Source organism: Enoplosus armatus, chromosome 4, assembly GCF_043641665.1.
Source record: "Enoplosus armatus isolate fEnoArm2 chromosome 4, fEnoArm2.hap1, whole genome shotgun sequence".
NCBI lineage: Eukaryota > Metazoa > Chordata > Actinopteri > Centrarchiformes > Enoplosidae > Enoplosus > Enoplosus armatus.
The window spans coordinates 6,800,698-6,824,000 of NC_092183.1; the positions used below are offsets into that span (position 1 = coordinate 6,800,698).

At 39.4% G+C, this 23,303-nt stretch overlaps 1 protein-coding gene across 1 annotated transcript in view; it reads right to left on the minus strand.

The window, feature by feature from the left end:
- Window positions 1–23,303, minus strand: part of LOC139283993 (transmembrane protein 132C) — a 227,698-nt gene that overhangs the window by 36,805 nt on the left and 167,590 nt on the right. Inside the window, exon 6 of the mRNA XM_070904128.1 lies at window positions 2,564–2,707. Within this exon, the coding sequence (XP_070760229.1) occupies window positions 2,564–2,707 (144 nt within the window). The remainder of the gene's footprint in view (window positions 1–2,563; window positions 2,708–23,303) is intronic.

Consider the following 23,303-nt stretch of genomic DNA (forward strand, 5'->3'; position numbering starts at 1 on the left):
TTTGCAACTAACAAACACAGCAAAAATACTCCAGTGGTCAAAATCAGGTGAATTTATTGAGGCAAATCTTCGCTTTGCAGTTTCTCTAAATGCAGCTTTAGACTTCTGGTTGTTTTAACATTAAGCTTAAGTTCTGGAATAGTTCATGTTAATTATCTACATGTTATGCTTTCTCCATACAGTCATCTATTAAACATGCAGCGTGAGTGTGTGTTTGTCTATAAAGATCTGGATGTGGTCTTTCCTCACTTAAACACATACACTTTCCTTTCCCTTCTACACACACACACACACACACACACACACACACAGTGCTAACATTACATCTACCTGAATGAGTTCCGTCCATTTTCTCTGTGTTGTTATTGATCGTACTTAAACAGCACTACTCCTGTCGGCTTGTACCAGGAAATTGGCTTCATATTGAAACTGTCACAGCAAGGGTGCGTTTCATTTTAGCCCTGAGGGCACAGGGAATGTAGCACAAGAGGAATCAATCTTCAGTCTCTGGCAATGACTTTTTCTGTAAAGTTATTTCTGTTTTATTCATTAGCGCAGTAATTCTGTTTGTTAGTTGTGGTGGAAGAGTGGCACTTGAGACTGTCCTTCCACCAGGTTCAAACTCATGTGTCACTGTTCACCCATCCTGCTTAAGAGTCCTTCAGAGAGACACTGGATCCCTGCCAATACCAGGCCGGCTGCTCTAGCTGATCCTGACCTCTGACCTCCTCGTGGAGAGGATTAAGCGAAAAAGTAAGGAATCATTACAGAGTCAAAAAAAAGCGAGTTAGTGATGACACGCATCAGAGTTTAGAAATTGAGGTTTTGTGCACACAACACCTTTAACCTTGGTTTCATTAAAGAAAATGATATCAATTTGTGACAAGGAAAGGTTTTACTTGTCTTGTGATTTTAAGAGGAACTGAGTGAACTGTATCTAGTATCCAGTGTTCCAGTATGTGTCTAGGATCTTAATGTCTTTGACATATATGTGACATAAACTAGACAAAGTTATAACCAACCAGTTTGACATACAAAAGAGCACAGAGGTTTATGTGGGTATTTTGCAACAGCCTGTTTCTGGTTGGACAAAAGTTTACCAGGAAGTAGCCACACTGTGACTATGCATGCTCTTGAAATTAGGGATGAAATACCTGCCACCTGACCATTAGTAACACCATGGAGCAATGTTTTTTTATGAGGAATGGAATGTGTTTTGTTGGTTCTTGTGCATACGCATGAGGACACACAAGCATGCGGATGATGTTATTTGTATTCCTGCCGCTGGTTTCACAATATTCCACTGTGGCACAGGTGGTAGCTCGACATGAAACGCAGCAATGCAAAGGCAGGAGAAGAAGAAGAAGACTGCTAGTAAGTAAATATGGATGTGAACCATGCAGGTTTCAAATTTAAAAAATGGAAAATCGAAGGAAATGCATTTAACATATTTGTTAGGCCTCAAGGATATACACAGTGTGTTTTGGTGAGTAATGCTAAATGTAAACAGAAACTTTGTTTACAGGAAAACTCCACAGGGCATTTTTAATCAGCTGAACGTGAAGGTGGTCATACATATTTTTAATGCAACCTGCTACCAGACCATTTTTCATGGAAGAAAAGACAAAAAACAAACACTTTTTTTTCCTTGAAGATGGGGGTTGATGTCGCTGTCAGTAATCGCACAGTTAACCAGGGACTTTCTCTAATGGCCACATCTGTTTAACTGTGTATTTTATCAATTCTGCTTTACTTTGCACTGATCCAAATGTTAATAACCTTTGTTCCCTCTTTCAGCTCAAACAAAAGAAACAAAAACGTTGCTTTTTTAGGGCCAAATGACCGCAAAGTTCCCGACATATTAGCAACTGTTGGGCCATTTTCACATGACATTCAGTAAAACACAAAGAGAGATTTAAAAAAAGCCTGCACACTGTGATAAGTGTCTCATTATGCTCTGCTGCATAAAGTGAATTAGAGAACAACACAAATCCTCCAAGATTTTAAATTACAATGATGATTCAAGATGGATTCCTTGCTGTGTAAAGTACCCCCAGTTTACCTCCTCACATTACTGTGATTTTCCTGTTCTTTAAACGTTGTTTCTACTTCCTAAGCTCTTGAGAAATGATTTCTTAATCCATATTTCACATACCTGGCAGACCAGGGCTTAACACATTTTGTGAATTGCCAGAGCTCATTTTTCACTGAGGCACATGTTCAATCACAAAGCAAAATATCAAATGGTTTATCAATTACAGCTTAACCGTCTTCCCCCAAAATGCACTGCAGACCAATAAAATTTGAAATTCAACTGTGTAATGTATCTATTTGAGTTGAAAAGTAAAAAGCACACCTGTAAAGTTATTAATAGTGTGCATTCATATCTTGGAGTGTCTCGGTTTGACAATGTGGATGTGTGTCCGGTTGTAAGTCACACATCTGTGTATAAATGACTTTGTGTGTGAATGAGATCATTCACAGCTGTGTGTGTTAGCGGTAGAAATTTGTACGTAATTCATTTACAATTCCTGTACATGTATCTTTCTGTGGGACCACGTACCTTGACCACGTCCACATCTGTCGAGCTGCAGGTGACCGAGTCGTCCACCTCCCTCACTTGGCCGTCGGTTTCCACGGTAACCAGTTTGATGGGCACCGCAACACGCCGGCCTGTAAGAATGGCTGTGTTCACCACCTCTGTGTTCTACAGAGAGAAAGAAAGGGAGAGAAAGTTTCTTTTTAAGCACTTTATTACAGTACACCAAGTTATTATGCTATGCTTGGGCACTGAAAGCTCTGAATGGGAAGCAAATATTTAAAATACAGTATGTAAAGCCTGAAACAGCAGGTGGTTATGCAGGAATGAAAGAATAAGAGACCCAAAGTGCATGAGAAGGAAGACATAAGGAGAGACAGGAATAAAGTAACAGAGACCAGGGGAGAGTTTTAAAGGAAGAGAGAAAGAAAAAAAAGAGGTGATTATAAACCTCACGATTAATGTAATCAGCATGATTACATTTGATTAGATCCTTCCAACAAAAATAGCACAAACAAACCAGCACACATACACACCTCAGAGTGTTGTGTGCCAGCGTCAATCTTGATTATTTGGCATTGAGTTTCCAAGGGGGCATTTATCACCGCCAACACACACACAAGCCTGATTACAGGGTATTTCGCTGGGCCCACTGTTTCTGGATGGGAAGTGTGTTTGTGTGTGTCTGCTGTTTGACTCTAGCAGAATTCAGCTGAGCATTCAGGATGCCAACAGAGAAGATTAATAAGAAATACAGAATTAAAAGTACTGTATTGTACATATTTCACTGTGTGTCTCCAGACACAGTTGAAATGGTTTCAATCCAAAATGTTGTGCATTTTTGTGTGGAAGTATCAAAAGTAAAAGTAAAATGTCCCAGAATGGAGTAGAAGTAAGTAGCATACAATGAAAATGCTCTAGTAAAGTATAATTACCTCAAGTATAAATAGCATATCAGAGCAGAGATACACACTTGCTGGCACACTCATAAATAACACAAATACATCTAACAAGGTGCTGATGCACACTCACACACACTTAACCCACACACTAAAGAGTTTAAGTGCATGTGACCGGTAATGCCCTATCTTTCTCTGCCACACACCGCTATGTGACCTTTACTAAATGACATCTCTCTCTCTCCCCCGCTGTCTCTCTCTCTCTCTCTCTCTCTCTCTCTCTCACACACACACACACACACTTTCTTTATCTGTAATTCTCTTAGTTTATCCTGTCTCCTTCTTACACTCTGCTCAGTCTTGCCTGAAATCAGAAATAGACAGTGTAGATATATAAGGCAACAGTAGACAGTTATGCAGGTTGAAGGTGAGAAACAGGTGAGGAGGAGGAGGATGAGGAGGAGAAGTGGAGACAAACAGGATTAAAAGCATGGAAAAGATGAAAGAGGGAGCTCAGGAGAGGAAGATGAAGGGCACAAAGAAAGTAGACGTGCAGAGAAAAAAAAAAAAAAAATAACGAGAAGATTCTTCTTCCGCCTTGAGGGGAGGAGAGCAGATGGAGGGATAACAATCAAAGAGGAAGAAGAGAAAGAGGGAAAGAGATAACGTGTGTCTATTTGTTAATGTGTTTATGTTAGTATGTAGTCTATATGTGTATGTTAGAATGTATGTATGTGTGTGTATCCCGGGGCAGTAGTTACTTGGAAGCCATAGCAGTGCCACAGATAACATCATGTTTACAATTCTGTTATCTGGAGGCCAAAATAAATGACAACAACAAGGGGGAAAACAAATTTTTTTGTGTATAGAAATGTAAAAATGAGGGTTATTGGATATCTCTGTATTTTATTGCAGTCTCCTTCAATACCCTTACATCAGATTTTTTTTTTTTTTTCCTTGAACTAATAGTGAAGTGTAAGTGAATTCTAAGTGGCAACAAAGTGGCCACTAAATTGTTTTACTTTGTGTGTCGGTGTGTTGAGTTTTTCTTTATCTGAATTGAGTGTCTACAGGCATGTAGTACGTTGTACATGTAGTGTATACAGAATAGACTGAAATGGTGAAATTACTGGAAAATCAGGATGACAATATTACGGATAGATTTAAATGAGTGGAAAGTCCAAAATAAAGGAAGCTATCGCTGTGTTGCACAATATACTTTTATCCAATCCTCTGTCAGAGTATAACCTGCACAACAAAACAACAATTGTTACAGTTATGAGATGAGAGTTGATGGTACAAATCATCTTTGTGAAACTATTGTCCCTTTAGCGACCAAGCTAACAAGCTTGCCAATTAAACTAAACAAAAATATGTTTGTAAGTTTGTTGGCTCCGTCAGACCCCCCCCCCCCCCCCCCCCCCCCCCCCCTTCAATAACTGTTGAATAATATTCAACGGCACAGCACAGGGAAAATAGAAAGAACCTTGGAGAACTATTATTACTATTTGCATGGTTCAACGCATGTCCGCTGACCGTCCGACCTGGGTTGAACCTGAGTCAGGCACTAGCTGGCCTTGGTGAACAAGCATTTCTAATAGGGCTGGAAACGTAATTGAATTATGTTCATGTTTAATCATAATTTAACTGACTGCGATGCAGAGGGCCTCAAAGTGTCAGTGCAAGCACACAGAGAGGAGAGAGCTAACTCTAACCAAAACATCACATAGTTGGTATTATATCAGTAGCACTACATGGAATGTATGGAATTCAGAAAACCTGCCTCATTGGCGAGTACGTTATTCAACAAGCAGACTATCATTGCAAGTGTCATATTAACCTTCATGTCAATAATGGCTTGAGTTTACCAGTGAATACAAAGATGAATCACAGAGAGCAAAGAGAAGAGAAGAGACAGACACGTATAGAAGGTAGTAGTGTAAAAAAAAAAAGAGAGACAAAGCAGAACAAAATTAGAAAAATAGAGAAAGCGAAAAAAAAAAGGATAAAAACTCAGCGGGAAGAGGAATATTAGAGCAAGAGCAGAGGAGACAGAAAGAGAGAAAAGGAAAGAATTTCATGCCTGTCCAAGGGAATTATTAAGTGGCTCGTCAACAACTGGCTCCCTACTGCCTTCAAAAGCTGCTCCAAACTGCAGAGATAAGCTCAGAGGAGGTGTGAGTCTTGTGGAGAGGTCTTGTGTGTCAAGTATTTCTATGTATGAATGAATGTGTTTTTGTGTGAGTTTATGTAGGGTCCTGCACTCACATGGCCATGGGTGTGTGTCTGTGTGTGTGTGTGTGTGTGTGTGTGCGTGTGTGTGCATGAGTGAGTCAGAGAGATGTGGGAAGACAGTGGGAGAAAAAAAGAGATGAGGGATGTGTGTGTGTGCACATGTGCAGCCGGTGTGCACTGACAAACACGTCTGTGTGTGCATGTTGCAGAGAGAAATGAAGTCTAGGAAACAGCCTCTCTCTTCAGTGAAGCTTATCCATGCATGCGTGTGTGTGTGTGTGTGTGTGTGTGTGTGTGTGTATGCGTCCTGTAAGGTGTGTGTGACGCAAAGTGAAGCAACTAGAGCGAGACCACCCATCACAGGAACACACACACACACACACATGCAATGTCACGCACACATGCACACACCGTCTTGACACAGTGAAAAAAACTGAGCTTTTTGCTCTTCTGTACAAATTCAGTTCCAACTGTGACTTACAATAAGAGTGTGTAAGCAGTTCTCTTTCTGTCTCTCCCTCCTTCTCCGTCTGTCTGTCACTCTTTTTCTCAGTCTCTCGCTCCCTCTTTCTTGTACACACACAAATGCAAGAATCTCTTCCAGTCAAAATGAAAGTGCTGCCATCTAATCTGTGACTGTGTTTCCAGTAAATGCACAGGGACATTAACACACACATCTGCCCTATCTACTTTTCTGCTCATTCCTTAAAGTTTCTCATTTAGGGGAAATTGCTTGGAACAAAGTCTCCCTTTGCTCTTATTGTGACATTTTCACCACAGTCTGACAACGCAAACACTGTGGCCCTGGGCACAGAAACCTCCTTCTTCTTCTGCTGAATTAAAATAATTGAGAAAAAAAGAAAATCATGCTCTATAGTCCTTTTTACAGGAAGGTAAATATTGTGCTGGACAGCAAATTTACCTCTGTTTCTTTTATTTTGGGTAGTTAAAGAGTTCAAATGAGTCAAAGGAAGCTGGAGTTAAGTTAGTGGAAACAAATTCACATAGTTTGTTTAGACATACACTTGTTTTAACACTATTACATGATGCGCAGTATGTATACCCTGTGTTCAATGAAAAGCAATCAATTAATCACTCTCTGTCCCTTGGGCTACATTACACGCATGTCATTGGCCTGCAGACACACACACATGGGCACATACTGACACACCAAAGGACCTAAACGTACATTAAAGCCCCTTAATTTATCATTGTATCATCCAATCAGCTAATTGGGCAAATTGTTAATGGAGCAAATGGCTATTTAATCAGGAAGCTAATAAATACCCTCCAGTAACAAACAGGAAATCTGATCCAGACCTTGCCCTTGTGTCAATATGTAACCACTGTTTGCATTACTCTGTGTACACATGCATAGACACATGCACTGAAGGTAACATTGCATTAGGACACTGAAGTCACACTGAAGTCGCAGCAGCTAATTGGCATTGTCAATATTGCTGCTGACTATCTATGACTATATTTCACGTGCCACAATACAAGAAGTGAGAAAGGGAAAGACAAAAAAAGACTGGTATAGAAGAAGACGGAAAGACAGACATTGTGAGAGGAAAGAGAAAAGAGAAGAAGAGTCGGAGGATGAGGGGAAGGAGGGAAACCTTCCCATATGTCTTGACACAAGTGGAGCTATACAAACGGCCTGCAGGTTAAGTAACAGTTTGAGGGAGAGCAGTGTACTTGCATGGTTTATTGAGTGTTTTACCAGGGGCAAAGCAGTGAAATACGAAATAGTGTGTTCATCTGAGTGTATGTAGAGCAGGGCAGAATGATAAAGAGAATGAGAGAATTGCTCTTTGTGTAAGACATGCTGTACATAAAGAAAAAAGGGTGAGAATAATGCATTACTATTACTACTTCACTATACTGCTTTGGCAATTTTATCTTGTCCATGCTCCCTCCTGACCTGTTTGTTATCTTCGACCTGAGATTTTTGTTTTGTTATGTATCAATGCGTCTCTGATTTCAGGCAAAAGCAAGAAGATGTGTGAGAGAGACACAGAAAGATAACGTAACTTGCATCTACATCTGTACTGAGAGGCCACATGCAGGTCATGCATGAATGTGCGTTGTTTATTGCATTATACATGGCATTAATAAAGCAATAAAATCAGTGAAGGTGTGCACGCGTGCAAATCAGATGTTCAGCATGTTACTGCTCCAATTCCATTTTTACGGCTGGGTTAACACATTAATTGAGGTTGTTTCAAGTCTGGTTATCTTGCTGCATTGACATAAACTTGGTTGTAAATCTAGAAACGTATGCAGATTGCATATATATCTGGAATTACAATAAACCACTGCAGACAAAACATTTAAAAAAAAAACGTAAAACTGATCATTGCTGGTGCTAAAGAAGCTAAAGCAGCTACATATGAACAAGTCGGGTAAAGATGAAAGTCTACGTTTAGACCACAGTAGAATGGCTATAAACCAAAGGCACATTTAGCACATGAAAGCACATAAGAAGTACCAGAGTAATTACATATTTTTAGTATAGAAACATATATTTTCGCTTTGTAGAACAATACATATATATTACATATATTATACAGATAACTGTCTGGCCGTTGACTTTATTTAACATGTTTTATCGTTTATTTTCTATCTAAAGCAATTTTTTGCTCTCTGTTGTCCAACCTGTAAGTGTCCAAAGTGTTTCCTTTGTGTGTGTGTGTGTGTGTGTGTGTGTGGGGGGGGGGGGGGGGCTTACACATGAATGTGTGTGTGCGTGTGTGTGTCAGGGCTCAGCTGTGAAACGAAAATTGGTTGGAGGCACTTAGCTGCAATTTACTACAGACCCATTAAACACATCAAGTGTGTGCACACGTGTGTGTGTGTGTGTGTGCTTGCTTGCATGTGCCTGTATTGTGTGGCTCTGGACAGCATTTTAGATTTAAGTGCCTTAATGTACTGCGCATGCTGACTGTAAGAAGCTCAAGTACTCACACACACACACAAAGTACACTTGGACAGTGATAGTTCCCATCGGCTGTTTTGAATGAACACATTTTATGAAAATTTGAAATGTAACCAAAACACAAACTGCAGTGACATCAGCTGGGACAAAGTCAACTAATGAACCCTCTGGTCCCACATTCAAAAATGTATCACTTTCAAACAACTTGTTCAAAAATGGAAATAAAATAAAGCCACAAATGTAATTTTCCCAGAGATTCTGGGTCTTACAAAATTACGATAGTAGACGAACCTATACGGGTGATTTTGGATCTGGTAAATAAAGTGAGGCAACTAAAACTACTTGGTGAAGTTTTGGAAATATCTTCTTTGTGATCATGAAACAATATTGGCCCTTGGGAGAAGAAAGGATGCAATCTTTGTCACTATTAGTGACTGATGCCACAGTTCTTTAGGAGAGGACTGTTTATATCAACTGCAAAAAAAGTTGCTTGTCAGAAAAATGTAAACATGGGTCAGTCCATGCATTTGAACAAATGACCAGAGCAATTTACAGCATGCATAATATTACTGGGTGCAAACAACAGGCAGTACCCTTGGTAACTTTCATCATGGACCAAAAGAAAAACGTTTTGGTGCAAATAAGTTGAACTGTGAGTTAATAACCTTTTGTGAAGAGCAAGTGACACATCTCTATTTCCTATTACACCCCTGTTCCTCTACACAGCTAAAGAGCAGTAGCTGTTTCAGAGCAAAACACTTTGTGATCTTCATTATCATCTCTCCTAACTGAAGTATTCTTGGTACGAAAAGACAGCAGGAAATTAAGCTTTCCCACTAGCCAGAGGCGAGCGATTTAGAGAATGGAAAGAGTTCAGAAGAGTTAAAGTTTAGATAAGAGAAATGTAGCTATTGGGCCTCTGCTGAATTTAAAAGTGTTATTTTCCTGTCCAAAAGAGTTACACTCTCATAAATTCTGAGGTCCAACCACCCAACCTTTGGCTTAAACATCATTAAATTAGATATTGACAGTGATGTGAATCTGGCATTTCTATTATAATTCATACATCATATTTTTTTTCTTCAGGTTTTTGTAGGGAAAACAAACTTTAAGCTGTTTCTTATGTTGCTGACTGTTATCAGTGCCTACTAGGAATCATTTTACTTTACACATGTTGGTTCTGTACCTTTCCTAATATGCCTCCCTCTCGCTTCTTGGAGAGAAGTTCTGGAAATAGCTTGTTTTTTTTTTGCATTTGGTGTTGTTGTTAAATGAACCTCGACTTCAACAGATATTATGATTCAGCAGAGCGGCTGCCCGGTGCCACAAAAGTCAATACTGTTTACTAAAATAATTAGAGACTGGCTTTCTAATATGCAAACTGTTGTATCATCAATATCACATCAATTGCTTATGTCTAGGGACACAGACAGAGTCTGCATATGTGTATGCCAGCATGAGGTGTTTGAATGTCTAGAAAAACAACAGAACAACAAAACATGTGCATGTAGAAGCATGTAAGTACATTGTGTGTCTGATGCAGCACGTTATACACCCCTCTCCAAAAAGCCACTGATGCCAGATGGTATGAGTGGATGTCAGTCAATTGCATTGCAAATTGTTGCCATGGTAACTAGTTAACAAGAGATTAGTTGTTTTTAATATTGCAATCAAACGATGAAAATTATGTCTCATTCTCTTGTTTGATTTCATCAAACACATTTTCATTGTTTGATGGAGTCACACCAGGGTGTTTACATGTATCAGCAAGTTAAATGTAAGACTTTTCACACCTCAGTCTCAATCAACTTTAGCTATAAATTGAATGCTTGCCTTTATTTGCCTGTACCCATTACCTGTTCAATTGTTGTCCGCTTGAAAACTGTTATCCTGTCGATTACCTGCTGTGGATGTCCTGCTGTCTGCTGGTTCTGTTTGTTTACCTGATTCAAACCTGTCCTGCCTGTTGCAAACTGTAGCCTTTAGGATCTACCAGTAAGGAGCCTTTTAACCTACCTGGCCGGCTTGTTGAATCTCCTTTTAGATCAACACCTTGTCTACCAAAACTGCTCATTGTTGTTGTGGATTTCACTGCTTGTGGTAGAAATCAAACGTGGAAGAAAACTTGCTTCAGTCGCCACAAACTGCATCTGCAGGATTCCTCTACCAGAACTGGTGTCTAATGTCATTCTCTACTTAAAAACAACAAACATCCGGTTACCTGCTGACTATGTTCTGCTGCAGTGTGAATACAGCATGTTAAAAAGAAACAAAGCAGCAATGTGAGACAGAAACACACCGACTGAATATGGGAAATGTTGAAGAAAGATAGTGAGAAGAATGCGGTTCAAATATTGAAAAGGAAGCGAGAGAAAGGAAGAGAGATGATGGAGCGAAGAGAGGAAAAAGAACACTGTACACTATGGGGATGACTGTGTAGAAGGGAAATGTGAAAACAGAACAGAGGGATCATGAGGTCTAAATACTGAAGAGGAGGAGAAAAAGGAGGAGAGGTAGGAGGGAGAGAAACAGATGAGGGAGGTGACAGCTGGGCGAGCTGCCTAGACAAGATAGGGGTTTTGGACCGTGTGTGTGTCTGTGTCTGTGTATGTGTGTGTGTGATATGTCAGGGATAAATGGCTATTATCACTATGACAATGTTAATTACAGCCAGACTATTAGGCCTGAGGAGTGTCGGCTCATTTATTTGGCTGCAATACAGTTGTGCGTGGGTGTGTGCATGTTTGAGTGTGTGCCTATGCTATTTTTCATAATTGTGAGTGTATATGTATGTGTTTGTGTGTGTGTGATAGCATCAAATCTATTTGTTAGACAGAGTAATTACTTCAGGCTTTGGCCAAACGCTGAAATGTAATGAATAGGGTATTATGTATGGGATCAAAAAAGGGACAAATAAAACATTGAACTTGTGAAATTAGATTCAGAAATAACTTCACAGTTTGCATTTGTACATCACCTTTTATAGTATGCCAACAATGCATGAACTTTTCAGCATGTGGAAAAATAACAGTGACATTTGGAAAAGTTTAAAAAAGTTGTTAACAAATCAAATTTTAAAATATGTTTAGAAAAAAAAAACATTTCTAAGCTAAGGCATTCTGAGAGTGGGTAAAAGAAATGTGTGCATGAATGATTTCAACAGTGAGGTTTCACAAAACGTCTAGGAAGGAAGGAAATAGTTTTATGAATACCTGTGTACATATTTAAAGCTGGGACCTTTGTGTTAAACTGAACTCTTTGTTAGAGTCTGTGTGTTATGGCAGGAACGAATGAATTTATCTGACAGTTTAATGTGACAATAGGTGATGTTTTTAAAGATGCGGTTTAATTAATATGTAGATTTGATGCCATAATCAAATGGAAAGTTCATCAACAAGGTTGTCTACTGACAGTAAGAAAAAAGTTAGAGGAATACTCCTTTGTTGCAGGGGTTAGCTTAGTTTACAATAAAGACTGGCAGTAGCGGGAAACAGCTAGCCTGGCTCTGTCCAAAGTTAAAAAATAGGGCTACTAACACTTCTCAAGCTCACTAATTAATATGTTGTAATTCGTTTGTTCAATCAGTACAAAAACAGATGTATAAAAAAGACAATTTGTGGTTTTACGAGGAGTTGTTAATGGGCCGACAACAGCCACGTGCGGTGGCTTCACGTTACCTGTTGTCATGGTGAGGTTGCCAAGCAGAGCAGCAGAGACGCTGCACAGACGTAGCTGAAATTTAAAAAGTTGCAACTGTGGATACAACGCGTTTGTTAATGTAGTCAAGAACATTTTGTGGTGAAAATTCACTGAGCTGTATTTAACTCATGAGCTTAGCACTTGCTAGGTAGAACTGGACAACTGGAACAATGGAAAGAATAAAAAATAAATAAATAAGCATGGAAGTTTGGCGGGTTGTTAAAAGTAATCTGTCTTACAGTGATTTGATGGCTGTGGTTTTGCAAATATGAAGTCATTAACAACTTATATATTTTTCATATTATAATTATTATCATTGTGTCATGTGTAGATATATATTCCACTTGCTCCTAACATTTCACTGCACTGCCAACTTTGGTTTATATGTCAGTGTTTATTGGGCATAATTGCATGAACTAGGCACAGCATAATATGTGTAGGAGTATAGGACTGATGAGAGCTGAGAGCAGGCGTGGACGGGAGGGCGTTTTTGAAGGTGCTGTTGATCTTTGTGTGACTAATTCAACCACACACTGCGTGATGAAACATGTCCAATTGATAACTTCAAGGCAATAAATATCCAGCTGGTGGGTGGAAAAGAGTGTGAGACTTTAATTGTATTGGGTACCTCCCAAGTATGAATGTGTGTCATATGAATTGAGGATATTGTTCAAAAAGAGCATTTATGCTCAGATAACCTTCCTCATAGCTACTGTATGATGGGAATGATGGTTAAAAAGTGCTAATACAATGCTGAAAAACAACCATTGCTGTCCATCTCAGTGCCTCAAAGTCACAGTGAAATGGCAGTTAAAGCATCTTTAGCTTCCATAACTTGATGCATATCGGAGTGACTGAATGTTCTGTTGCGGGATATAGTTTACTTTAATTTAAACCACATCTTTTAGATTTGATTGGATTGATCAGAAATCAAAGTGATATTGAGCTATAGTGAGATATGAAGTCGTAGAAGATTGTTGGCCTGCACCTACACCTTACTCATGTTAGATCAGGAAGAAGAGGATGAGGGAGAAATGAATAAACACACACAGCTCCTACTGTTATGCTGCTCTGCCAGGTCAAGTGCGTTTTTTTATATAATGGGTGAAGGTAGCTAGTCATCAAAGCACATTTAATTGGATAAATGTAAGTATATATAGACTATGCCCCAAAGCTCAGACATTAAGGTAACTGAAATAAAATACATAGCTTAACCTGCTTGATAACTTGATTCATATTCAAACTCATTGTGACAAATGCACAGATCAGAGCCATAGCCTGTTAAATTAATTAAAAACCACAAAGTAACAACTTTTACTTCCACTACAATGAACCTTTGTTGCCTTTCTTCGTTGTTGCTCTATTCCCCCATGGATTTATTTTCATTTGTTTTATTTTCTTTGCATATATTTCATTGTGTTTATGTATGAAAAAAATAGATTTTTACCTTTCTGTCTGTTATATCTTTGTGCCATAACAGTCAAAGACAGAAAGGTCAATTCCTGCGCTAATTTCAGGCCGACCAGGGTATGAACATCAGTTGAAAGTCTCTAACTCTGTGAGAGTGAGAAGAGAGAGAGTCAAGTGTATCCTAAACCTCTTCACCTCTGAGGCCAATGTCTTGCTGTCCCTCGCTGTCCCACCTGTCTGTCATGACACTAATTGCAGCTGCTAACGAGATGCTAACGAGCCTGTGGGGGTATCTGGGAGTCAGTCACCCTGTTGCTGGGGCAATTAGCACACGGCTAACCTACTTCCTTACTGGCCAACTGCTAGCATGGAAAGCAAAGGTTGAATCTATGGACAAACGCTCCTTCAGATACACACAGATACACACTTGTGTTCGCATCACAAACACATCTATACACACACACACACACACACACACACAGGTGCTAATGGGGCCAAAAGGATAAGTCTTCCTGGGGACAGATTTGCTTGTGATAATCATGCAGACAGATAATTAGAGCAGGTAATTAGCCAGACAGACTGGTGTGGTTTTAAGCCTTTCCTGAAACACCGATTATCAGGGAATATATAGGTGGAGTGACGTGTTTGTGAACACCTATGGCTATGCGTGTATGTATTTGAATGTATATGTATTTATACTTGTGTTTCTGTGTGTATGTGAGCTTTTGCTTCATGATTGGGTGTAAGAATGTGTATTTGTGGGGTTTTGACATTGATGTGGCACATAAGCAATGATTTCAGATGATTGATTGTGTTTTCTAAAACATAAATGCAATTGTTTACTGTGTTACCTTCAAGAAACGAAACACAAATGTAATTCTGGGAATTAAAAACAAAGTTTGCTTGCAAAATTTATGAGAAAATTGTGATCTTTTTATTATGCTTTTGATTTAGAACAAAAATATTTCACAAATGTTACATACATTTTTTTCATATAATTCATTTTTATTTGCTTAAATATGTTTGCTAAAGCAGTGCTGCCAACTGACTAATGTGATGTGTAGAAAGACTTCAAAATTAATGAATATTATATAATATAGTATTGTCTTTTATTATGTTGTGTTATTGAGACTCTTGGACTCTCATACCTGCATATATTACTTGGCTTCTTTGGTTTTTGGTCGTCTAAAATAATTTACTTCTACTACTGAGGAACTTGGGGCAAGTTGAAATGGATAAGAGCATCAGCTAAATGCCTGAAATACAAAATGTAAATGTAAAAAGCAGCTGACATTTTGCTTTCCTCTTCACAAATTTATGAAATGCAAAAACACAGAGAGAGATGGAGAGGGGGGGGGGGGACAGAAATGGATGGATGGAGTTAGGTCAGGGAGGGAAGGAGAGAGAGAGTGAGGGAGGGAAAGATAGAGAAATTAAATGGAGGGAGGGGACTGCAAAAAGGAGAGAGTAGTTTTTTAGAAGTCAAATTGAGAGAGGGAGAGATGAAGAGATAGAACAGGAGGGAGGAGGGATGAAGACATTTGGTAGATATGAAAGCTAACAGCCCATCCAACCCCCCACACACACCACTCTTGCAAAGATCCCAGGGAGAATTGTACTTTCAATTTCCAGACCCCTAATTGCATTAGAACAGCCCTGCTCTTGCCGCCTCTCTCTCTATTTCTCTTTCCCTATGTCTCTCACTCTTCTCTCTCTTCCTCTGTGCTGCACAGGACTTCCAAGGGACTATTACATGGTGCTCTGCACCTCCGCTGGGCCCTCCTCTCTCTCTCCATCCTTCTCTCTCTATAGCACTCTCACTCTCTCTCCCCTCTGCGCCCTCTTCTTCCATTTTAGCTTGTCTAATTTCCTCCCTCTCGTGCTCACTCTTTGCCCTCTCTTTATTTCTCCATCCTTCTCTCCCTTTGTCTCCCCTTTTCAATTCTATCAATTAGTCAAACCCCTCCCTCCTTTTTCTGTCTATTCTCTTTCCTGCCTATGTCTATCAACCCCCCTCTCCTCTTCTCCCACCCCCTCATCCTGCCTCTTTCGAACTAGTCAAATTTTTCTCTCTCCTCATTCTCTCTCTGTGTCACCTCATCAGTCTGTCTGTTGGTTTCTTGCCCACTTCTGTTACTTGCACTTTGCTAACTAGGCTAATTTCATGTGAAGGAGAGTTTCAGTGTGCTAACAATAGAATGATATTTTCTGTACCCTTCAGCCCCTCTCTTCTCTGTGTTTTCCTGGCAGATGTTTGTCTCTGGATAAACACACCTTCTTGGTTTATTTTTTTCGAAGTTTATTAATTTGACTAAATCTTAAAAGAATTCGGGTTTGTAGTAAGAAGGTGGCCAGTTTTAACTCTAAGCTGTCAACCTGGTGGCAAGACTGCCCTCTCCCATTCAGATTGCTGCCGCTGATAAACGCTGTACACTTGAGCACAGCACTCAGTCTCCGACTGCCCCAGCTTTAGTGGCCCATGAGGATGTTGCGGTTGGAATAAGCAGCTCCCGGGTGGGATTAAATGTGACTGAGCATGAAGGAGGTTGTTCTCAGTTTCATGAAAAAGCAAAAGTCAAATCAGCAAATCTTGTCAGCAAATGAGAGCTTTTTTGTCTCCCTCCATCCTCCAGTTTTCATTCCAACCAAAAATTAAATCAACAGTAGTATGTTTTTGGTTAGATAATATTCTTGAGAGAGAAAAAATATTACAATAATACATTCTTTACTAGGTAGTACTTATTACTGATGAAATTGTAGTGAAATTAAAATGAGTTTGCTTACTTGACTTGGAAAATAAGCGGGAGTATTGCATCGACAACATGAACGTTTTTTGATACAGACATTTATCTCAACAAGATATAGAAAATGTGTTTGTGCCTGTTTCACCATCAACAGTGTCTCACCAAGTTCTTTGAGAAGTTGTAAATGTACTTTTCACATTATGTTCAGACATTATTGTTATAGCTACAAAGCAAAGGAAGTTTTTTTTTCCAAAGCTAAATATTCAATAAACAAAAGGGGTTTGCTTGAAGCTGACTGGCAGTTGTATTATATCAGGCGAATGCGAAGAGGAACGAATGATTCTTCTTCTCAATACACACCGCCCACAGCCAATGTGCCTTTATCTTGCTTGTTTCATTGACTTGTTTCCCTGCTTCGTTTTGATATTTAGTTAGAAAGTAAGATTAGTGCCCTCCTCTAGCCTTGTAGCTTTTGTCATTTTCTAGTTTATCTCCAAACTTGTTTCTCTAGCTTTAAACACGTCTCTCTCTTCCTCCCACATTCGCCTCCCCCTTTTCTTGTTGGACTCATTGGACCTAGAGTTGCTTGGTATGGAAATGAACCTGGAGCTTAGGACATGCAAGTTTTCAATGACCCAAATACATACACACTCACATGCATAGAATATGTCATATGTGTTGATAAATTGGGTGGTTGAAGGCTGGTAACAAGCAAATACTGTAACTGAGGGGACGTAGAGGTGCATGGGTGAAAAGAAACCAGGATTAAGACTTGCATGCTTCTTTAGAGAGTGGAAAGACATAAAATGGTGAATAAAACAGGAGTACTGGAGTAGTCAGAATGACAGGGTTAAATTAGTTTAAATACCTGACAAAAGTAGCCCTAAAAATGTCAGAAATTGTCACACAATCTCCAGAAAAAAGTGTGCGTGCTGTGAATGAAGACTATGAAAACTACTGAAAGAATCTACCATGATTTGATCATGGCCTTGAAACTAAGTTTTTCCTCAGCACAAACATACAGGTGTGAGTTAAAACAAACAGGGAGAACCTTGTGAGTGTGTTTGAAAGATTGATTCCACAGTGCCTCGCTTAAAATCAGTGTAAATTAGCAAGCATAGGTATTTAGACCACTGCAGAGAGACACACACACACACACACACACACAGACACAGAGAAAGTAGGGGAATTGAGAAAACAATAGCTCCAGACATAACGACTGGTTGGGGGGAAAAAGTGGGAAAAGGCTGTTTTTAATAAGCACACAGACCGTGAAAATGGTAAATCTATAATTGAGTTTGAAAACTCAATTGTGTGTGTGTGTGTGTGTGTGTGTGTGTGTGTGTGTGTGTGTGTGTGTGTGTGTGTGTGTCTGCTTTCATCAACAGATTATTGACTTTTCAGTTTCCTCTTCCTACTTACTGACTTCCTTTTAGAGTGAACCAATCAGAAGAGGTAAATTAAGGAGCCACTTAGCATAACCGCTCTGCTACACACACACACACACACACACACACACATTGAGAAGTGAAACTCACAGGCATCTTGAAGCAACAAAGATAAACAAGTGTTCCAATTAATAATTAATTACATAGCAATGCCTCAGAGAGAGGTGCAACTCTGTGGAGAGAGAATAGAGGGGGATGAAGAGGAAGCAGGGGGAGACAGAAACAAATAATGAAGGGGATAGGCTGGAGGTGGAGGAGAGTGGAGGTAAGGAAAAGAGGTGGATGAAACCGGTGAAAGAGCTGATCATAAAGGGAAGAGAGACAGAAGAAACAGGGAGAGGAACAGAGGAGCGTTATGAAAACTATTACAAAATAGCACAGGTAGGTAGTGCTTAAAAAAAAGTTCAGATGTGTCAAGAAATTGTCTCTCTGCATTTATATCTCTCCGTCTCTGTCAATCAAAATTTCAATCAAAAAATCTTTATCTAGGTTATTGGCACAATCCTCATCCAGCAGACACATTGCTGCTACCGTGTGAAAGATGCATCTTAATTTAATGCTGGAGAAAATATTTTTCGGTCTCTGTGTCTTTCGCTCCCGCGCTCTGAGGGGTTGTGATACAGCCTCATTCCAGACAGAGGTGTGTAATGGAACATAAAACAACATTATTACTGATCCAATTTATCACCCGCTAAAATATGTCTAAGAGCACGCGAAGTATAGCAGATCCATTTCTGACCTCGCTTTTCATCCTGTTTTTCCCCTGGCTAACAGCTTGTTTTGTCCCTCTTTCTCCGTCCATTTATGTCCATTATTTTCTCTCATGTTTTCTCGGATTAGTTATATCACAGATGTGAACATCTTGTAAACCAGGTAAAGTCACTTATAGCGGAACTAACCGAAGAGCAGGGCTTTTCATTGTAACAAGCAATTACCACATTAACATAAACATCCCATTAGGATTCTGATGCTTCCACTTACACTGTTGAAACTTCGGCAGTCACAACACTCCTGTGCTTTCTATGCCTTCTGCCTTATGCAAGGATGCAGCATGGACTCTTTGACTGTTGCATGAACTCAATGACTACCCATTGATAGCACCCCTATGCCTTCTATGTACAGTACATTCTGTTCACATTTTATATTTAAAGTAGCTTTGATATTTGCTTGGTCATACTTGTGTTCAGAAAAGACAGTATGTTGTCTGTATATGCCTCTGTCCCTGCACAACTGCAGTATATGTCTTGTTGGAAACTAATTTAATACAAACTACTACTAGTACTTTTACTACTACTACCACCACCACTATTATTATTATTACTATTATTATCATTTCAACCAGATCTCAAGACTGACCCATTCTAAATTGGAAAATACTGAACTCGGGAGGATTGCCTTCCAGTAGCTTGCTCCATATAAATGAAATGAATAACAAAGTTTTTGGTAACTGGTGGACCAAAGCAGTAGTGGTAGTTTTTTGTTTGACTCACTTTACAGAAATGGAACTGAAATTAGCCAACATGAACTTCTCTTTCGTAAAAGATAATAAGATAACAGGCGTGTTTAGCCTTATTCTCTGCATCCTTCAAAGGTGCATCTGCAGTAATACATTGCCTCTATGTATGGATGCACCATTCAAAATAAAGACCACTGGCTAAATATGCAGGTACCTGATGTAGCTGGATGTGGTGGTACAGTGTTACAACTATTTCAGGGTTGTGGCCATTTATTCATCTGCTGCCTGGAGACCCATCTAGTGACATGCTGACATAATCTATGGCTCTGTCAGACAGACTGTGTGATATCCCCAAACTGTCCAGTAGGAATATAGTTAAGGCGGAACAAAATTATTGCATTTAGAACCAACAGTGGAATTGACAGAGCTGTTTATTGTGTGAGGCATATGGTGGTGGATTAGCTGCCTCTGGAAACTATGAATGTTGTGTACTTTAGCCTCTTTTAGCCGCGGCTTAAAAATGAATCCAGTTTATGGCCTATCTCCTTCCTCAAAACATTTCTGAATCAAATTTGAGAGGACTGTCTGGGTTAAATAAAAAGAAGGTTTCTCACTGAGTCACCATGTTCGAAAAGCAGGTGCAGACTCGATTCTGTTCCATGACTGGCTGCCGCTGTGGGTTGCCATTCAAATGATGACTGTATGTTCACTTTTCACAGTGGGGTATTCATATTTTCACTACTATGGTCAGTTTTCACTTCCACTGCACCACCCTACTGTTCTCCTTAGGCAATAAAATCAAAATCCCCACTTTGCTGCAATTCAGCAAAGGCTCTGTGAATCAGGTGATATATGGCTTGTTTGAGGAGGAAGTGACAGGAATGACACAGCATCGGAAATGAGGTACAATGCAATCACATTTCTTTTCATTTTGCTGGTTTTAGGGAGAACTGTTGGAGATTACATGGATAATATTGTTCTGTGTTTCTTTCTTGTCATTTTTGTTTGACTGTTTGCAAAAATCACACACCAGATGGGAACATTATTAGAAAAGGTGTCACTGAATGGACTAATGCTAACAGCTTAATCATGGTATTGACTTCATATGAGAGGCAGCAAAGACAATGCACATACAGCAGAAAATTAATGAATAGTTTTACTCTAATTTCCCCTCAAATCTCATTTGTATCTGTCTCTTTCTTTCAGCATATCTGTGTTTCTATGTCTCTCTGGCTCTCTTTTTGTCTCCCCACTCCCTCTCTCCCTGACTCTTCCTCCTCTCCTCACCTCTTCTCTCCTCTCTTAAAGATGAAACCAATTTTTCAGCCTACGCAGGAGACAAATTACTCCTAATAATCCCTCGTTTCCTGAAGAGGGCCTCTTTCTTTCCCGCTCAGCCAAGAGACCAGACCCTTAATGGATATGCGGAATTAGGAGGAAAATGTCAGAGAGGGCTTGGTAATGACAGGCAGTGTTCTGGTTTTCATTGTTGCCTTGTAAAGAGAGAACCCACTGCATTACCACATCAGTACTGTTGATAAGCTGACTTTTGAGTTGGGAGATGGTAGATGATGGCTGAGGTGGAGTTGAATCACCCAAACAGATCAGACAGAGAAATAATGTTTAAAAGCCAGTGCGGAGTGCTCCTGATGCAATTATGTGTGAGGCTTCGTTTTTAAGCCGTTTAAATATGGCTGTAAAGATCCCACATGTTGTTACATGGTTGTACTTGTGATATTGCACTTTTGTTCCAATCTTCAGATGTGGGATTGTTTAGGAAAGACTTTGTGAAACCTGTTGCACCATGCTCCCTTTGAAGATTCTAGCTCAAAATTTAATTCCTTCCTCCTTCCTTCCTTCCTCTGAAGACCAAGACTCATTGGAGCTTTCATCTCAGTGACCTATCATGGAGACCCCTCTCAGTGACAGACGCCTTAAACAACCAACCAACAATCAACACCTGGTCAGCAGTTCTGGTAAACAAATCAGGAGACCCAAATGACTTGTAATAGCTGCCATTTTGATGCTTTTACCCAAAGGAGAGGGGCCAAAAAGAGATGGGATGGGAAAAAGTGAAAGTGGGTGTGTAGGTGTGTGTATAGAAAGATATGTGTATTTTTTTTGTGTGTTTGTATTTAGGAGTAACAGAGTACATATAGCAAGATTATAGATGTGTTACATTTTGTGTCTGTCTTGAATGTTGGGCAGTAACTGTACTTCTGATTAGAATAATCACTCCTGGCCATAACTTCTAGTGATTAAGATAAAACAACTGTCTCCAATTATGTTTATACTGCATCAGCAAATACATTTCGGAAGAACAATTACCTTGCATACAATTGTATGAGGAAATGCTTTTAATTTATGTATCTGCAACACGTTCAGCAGGAATGGTGGCGCTGATTATCATCAATATTATGTCCAGGCAACTCACAGCCCATCGTTTTTTAACTTAACTTTTTAATTTCAAGGCTGCTAAGTTGATGGAGCACACGCACTTTAAGCACACCTCATGTATTGTTAATATAAATAAAAAATAATTAAATTAATACATCAAAAGATAAATCGCAAATGATCTCATTGTATATACCTACATACCTTAATGTTTAAGGTATGTAGGTATTAAGGTATGTAGGTATGTACACTTTTTCACTGAAAAGTATATTTAAATACTTTTGTTTTAAAGAATACAGCGGAATGAGATGAAGCTGAGCTTCATTCACACTACCCCCTTAAAAAAAGCTAGTAAAATCCCAACAGCACTGCTATCTGAAATGATGGTTTCAAGCTTGCTTTTTCCAGTGTGTGAAAGAGACAGGGGTTGCAAAAGCCCTGAACAAAATTGGGTTTTCTCACTAGGGCTTTGCTGTTTGAAGGAGGGCTATCAGGCCAGATTAGCTCTACCTCAGTGGTAATGGAACTGGGAGTATTTTGAAAAGCATCCTCCTCCTCACTTTTTAGCCTGGAGGTCCTTGGTTGCTTTTGCCAGAGCAGCAATGTCTGTTTTGGGATGTGTCTGTTTTGATCTGTAAATGTGTGAAGTAATGGTGGTATTTTATCTGATTAGAAATGATACAGATTGACGCAGACCTTTTACAGAAATATTTTCTTTCACCTGACCCTGTCTAATAAAAGCAAGTACAAGTACGAGTTTTTTTTCCCTCAAGGAAAAAAGGTTTTATTTTATTTTACTTAATAACGGTTTTATTTGTGTATGCGGTAGCCATCTTTTTCTAAAATTACCTTTTAAGATTTTTTCAGTTTCTACACAATTGAAAGTGGTTGTGGAAGTGATTTGTTAGCTAGTAAAAGAGAAAAGGAAAGGATAGGAAGGGAAAGGGAAATAATCAAAAAGTGTGTTGCATCATTTTTGCAACATTAGATGTTACCCATTGTTTCTTTGACTTAATCATTACAATGGCTTAATGCTATGGGTATAATATCAGCATAGTATGTCTGCCAAAGAACATGCTAGCCATCACCTTCTCAGTTAAGTTGCATTATTGAGTTGTTGGTAATTTGATTACATCACATTATTTCCTCGCATCTGCCAAGTATGCAAATAATGACTGCATTTCAGTTTTTATTCCTTTTGCTGTGCACTGAACATTGTGTCAGGTAGCTAAAGTGTCAGTGCTTCCTCAAAGTTACACTGAAGTCTGGACTCAAATACTGAGTAGAAGGAACAATGACTGTTTCAGGTCTGTATGGAAAGACCTAAAGAGGCAAACGTGTTTGAGTCTCACCAGGAGTGACACCTGCCAGCTTGACGCACATACAGGAGAAGCATTTGTGCATGAAGGTAGGTGTGTCGGTGGATTTTAGTGGATGAATGTAATTGCAAATGTGAGTCTGTGTGTGTGCATTTGCAGGGTCTCAGTACGTGAATTTGTATGCATGTCTGGGCCCTGTACCTGCTTGGTTGTGTGTCCATA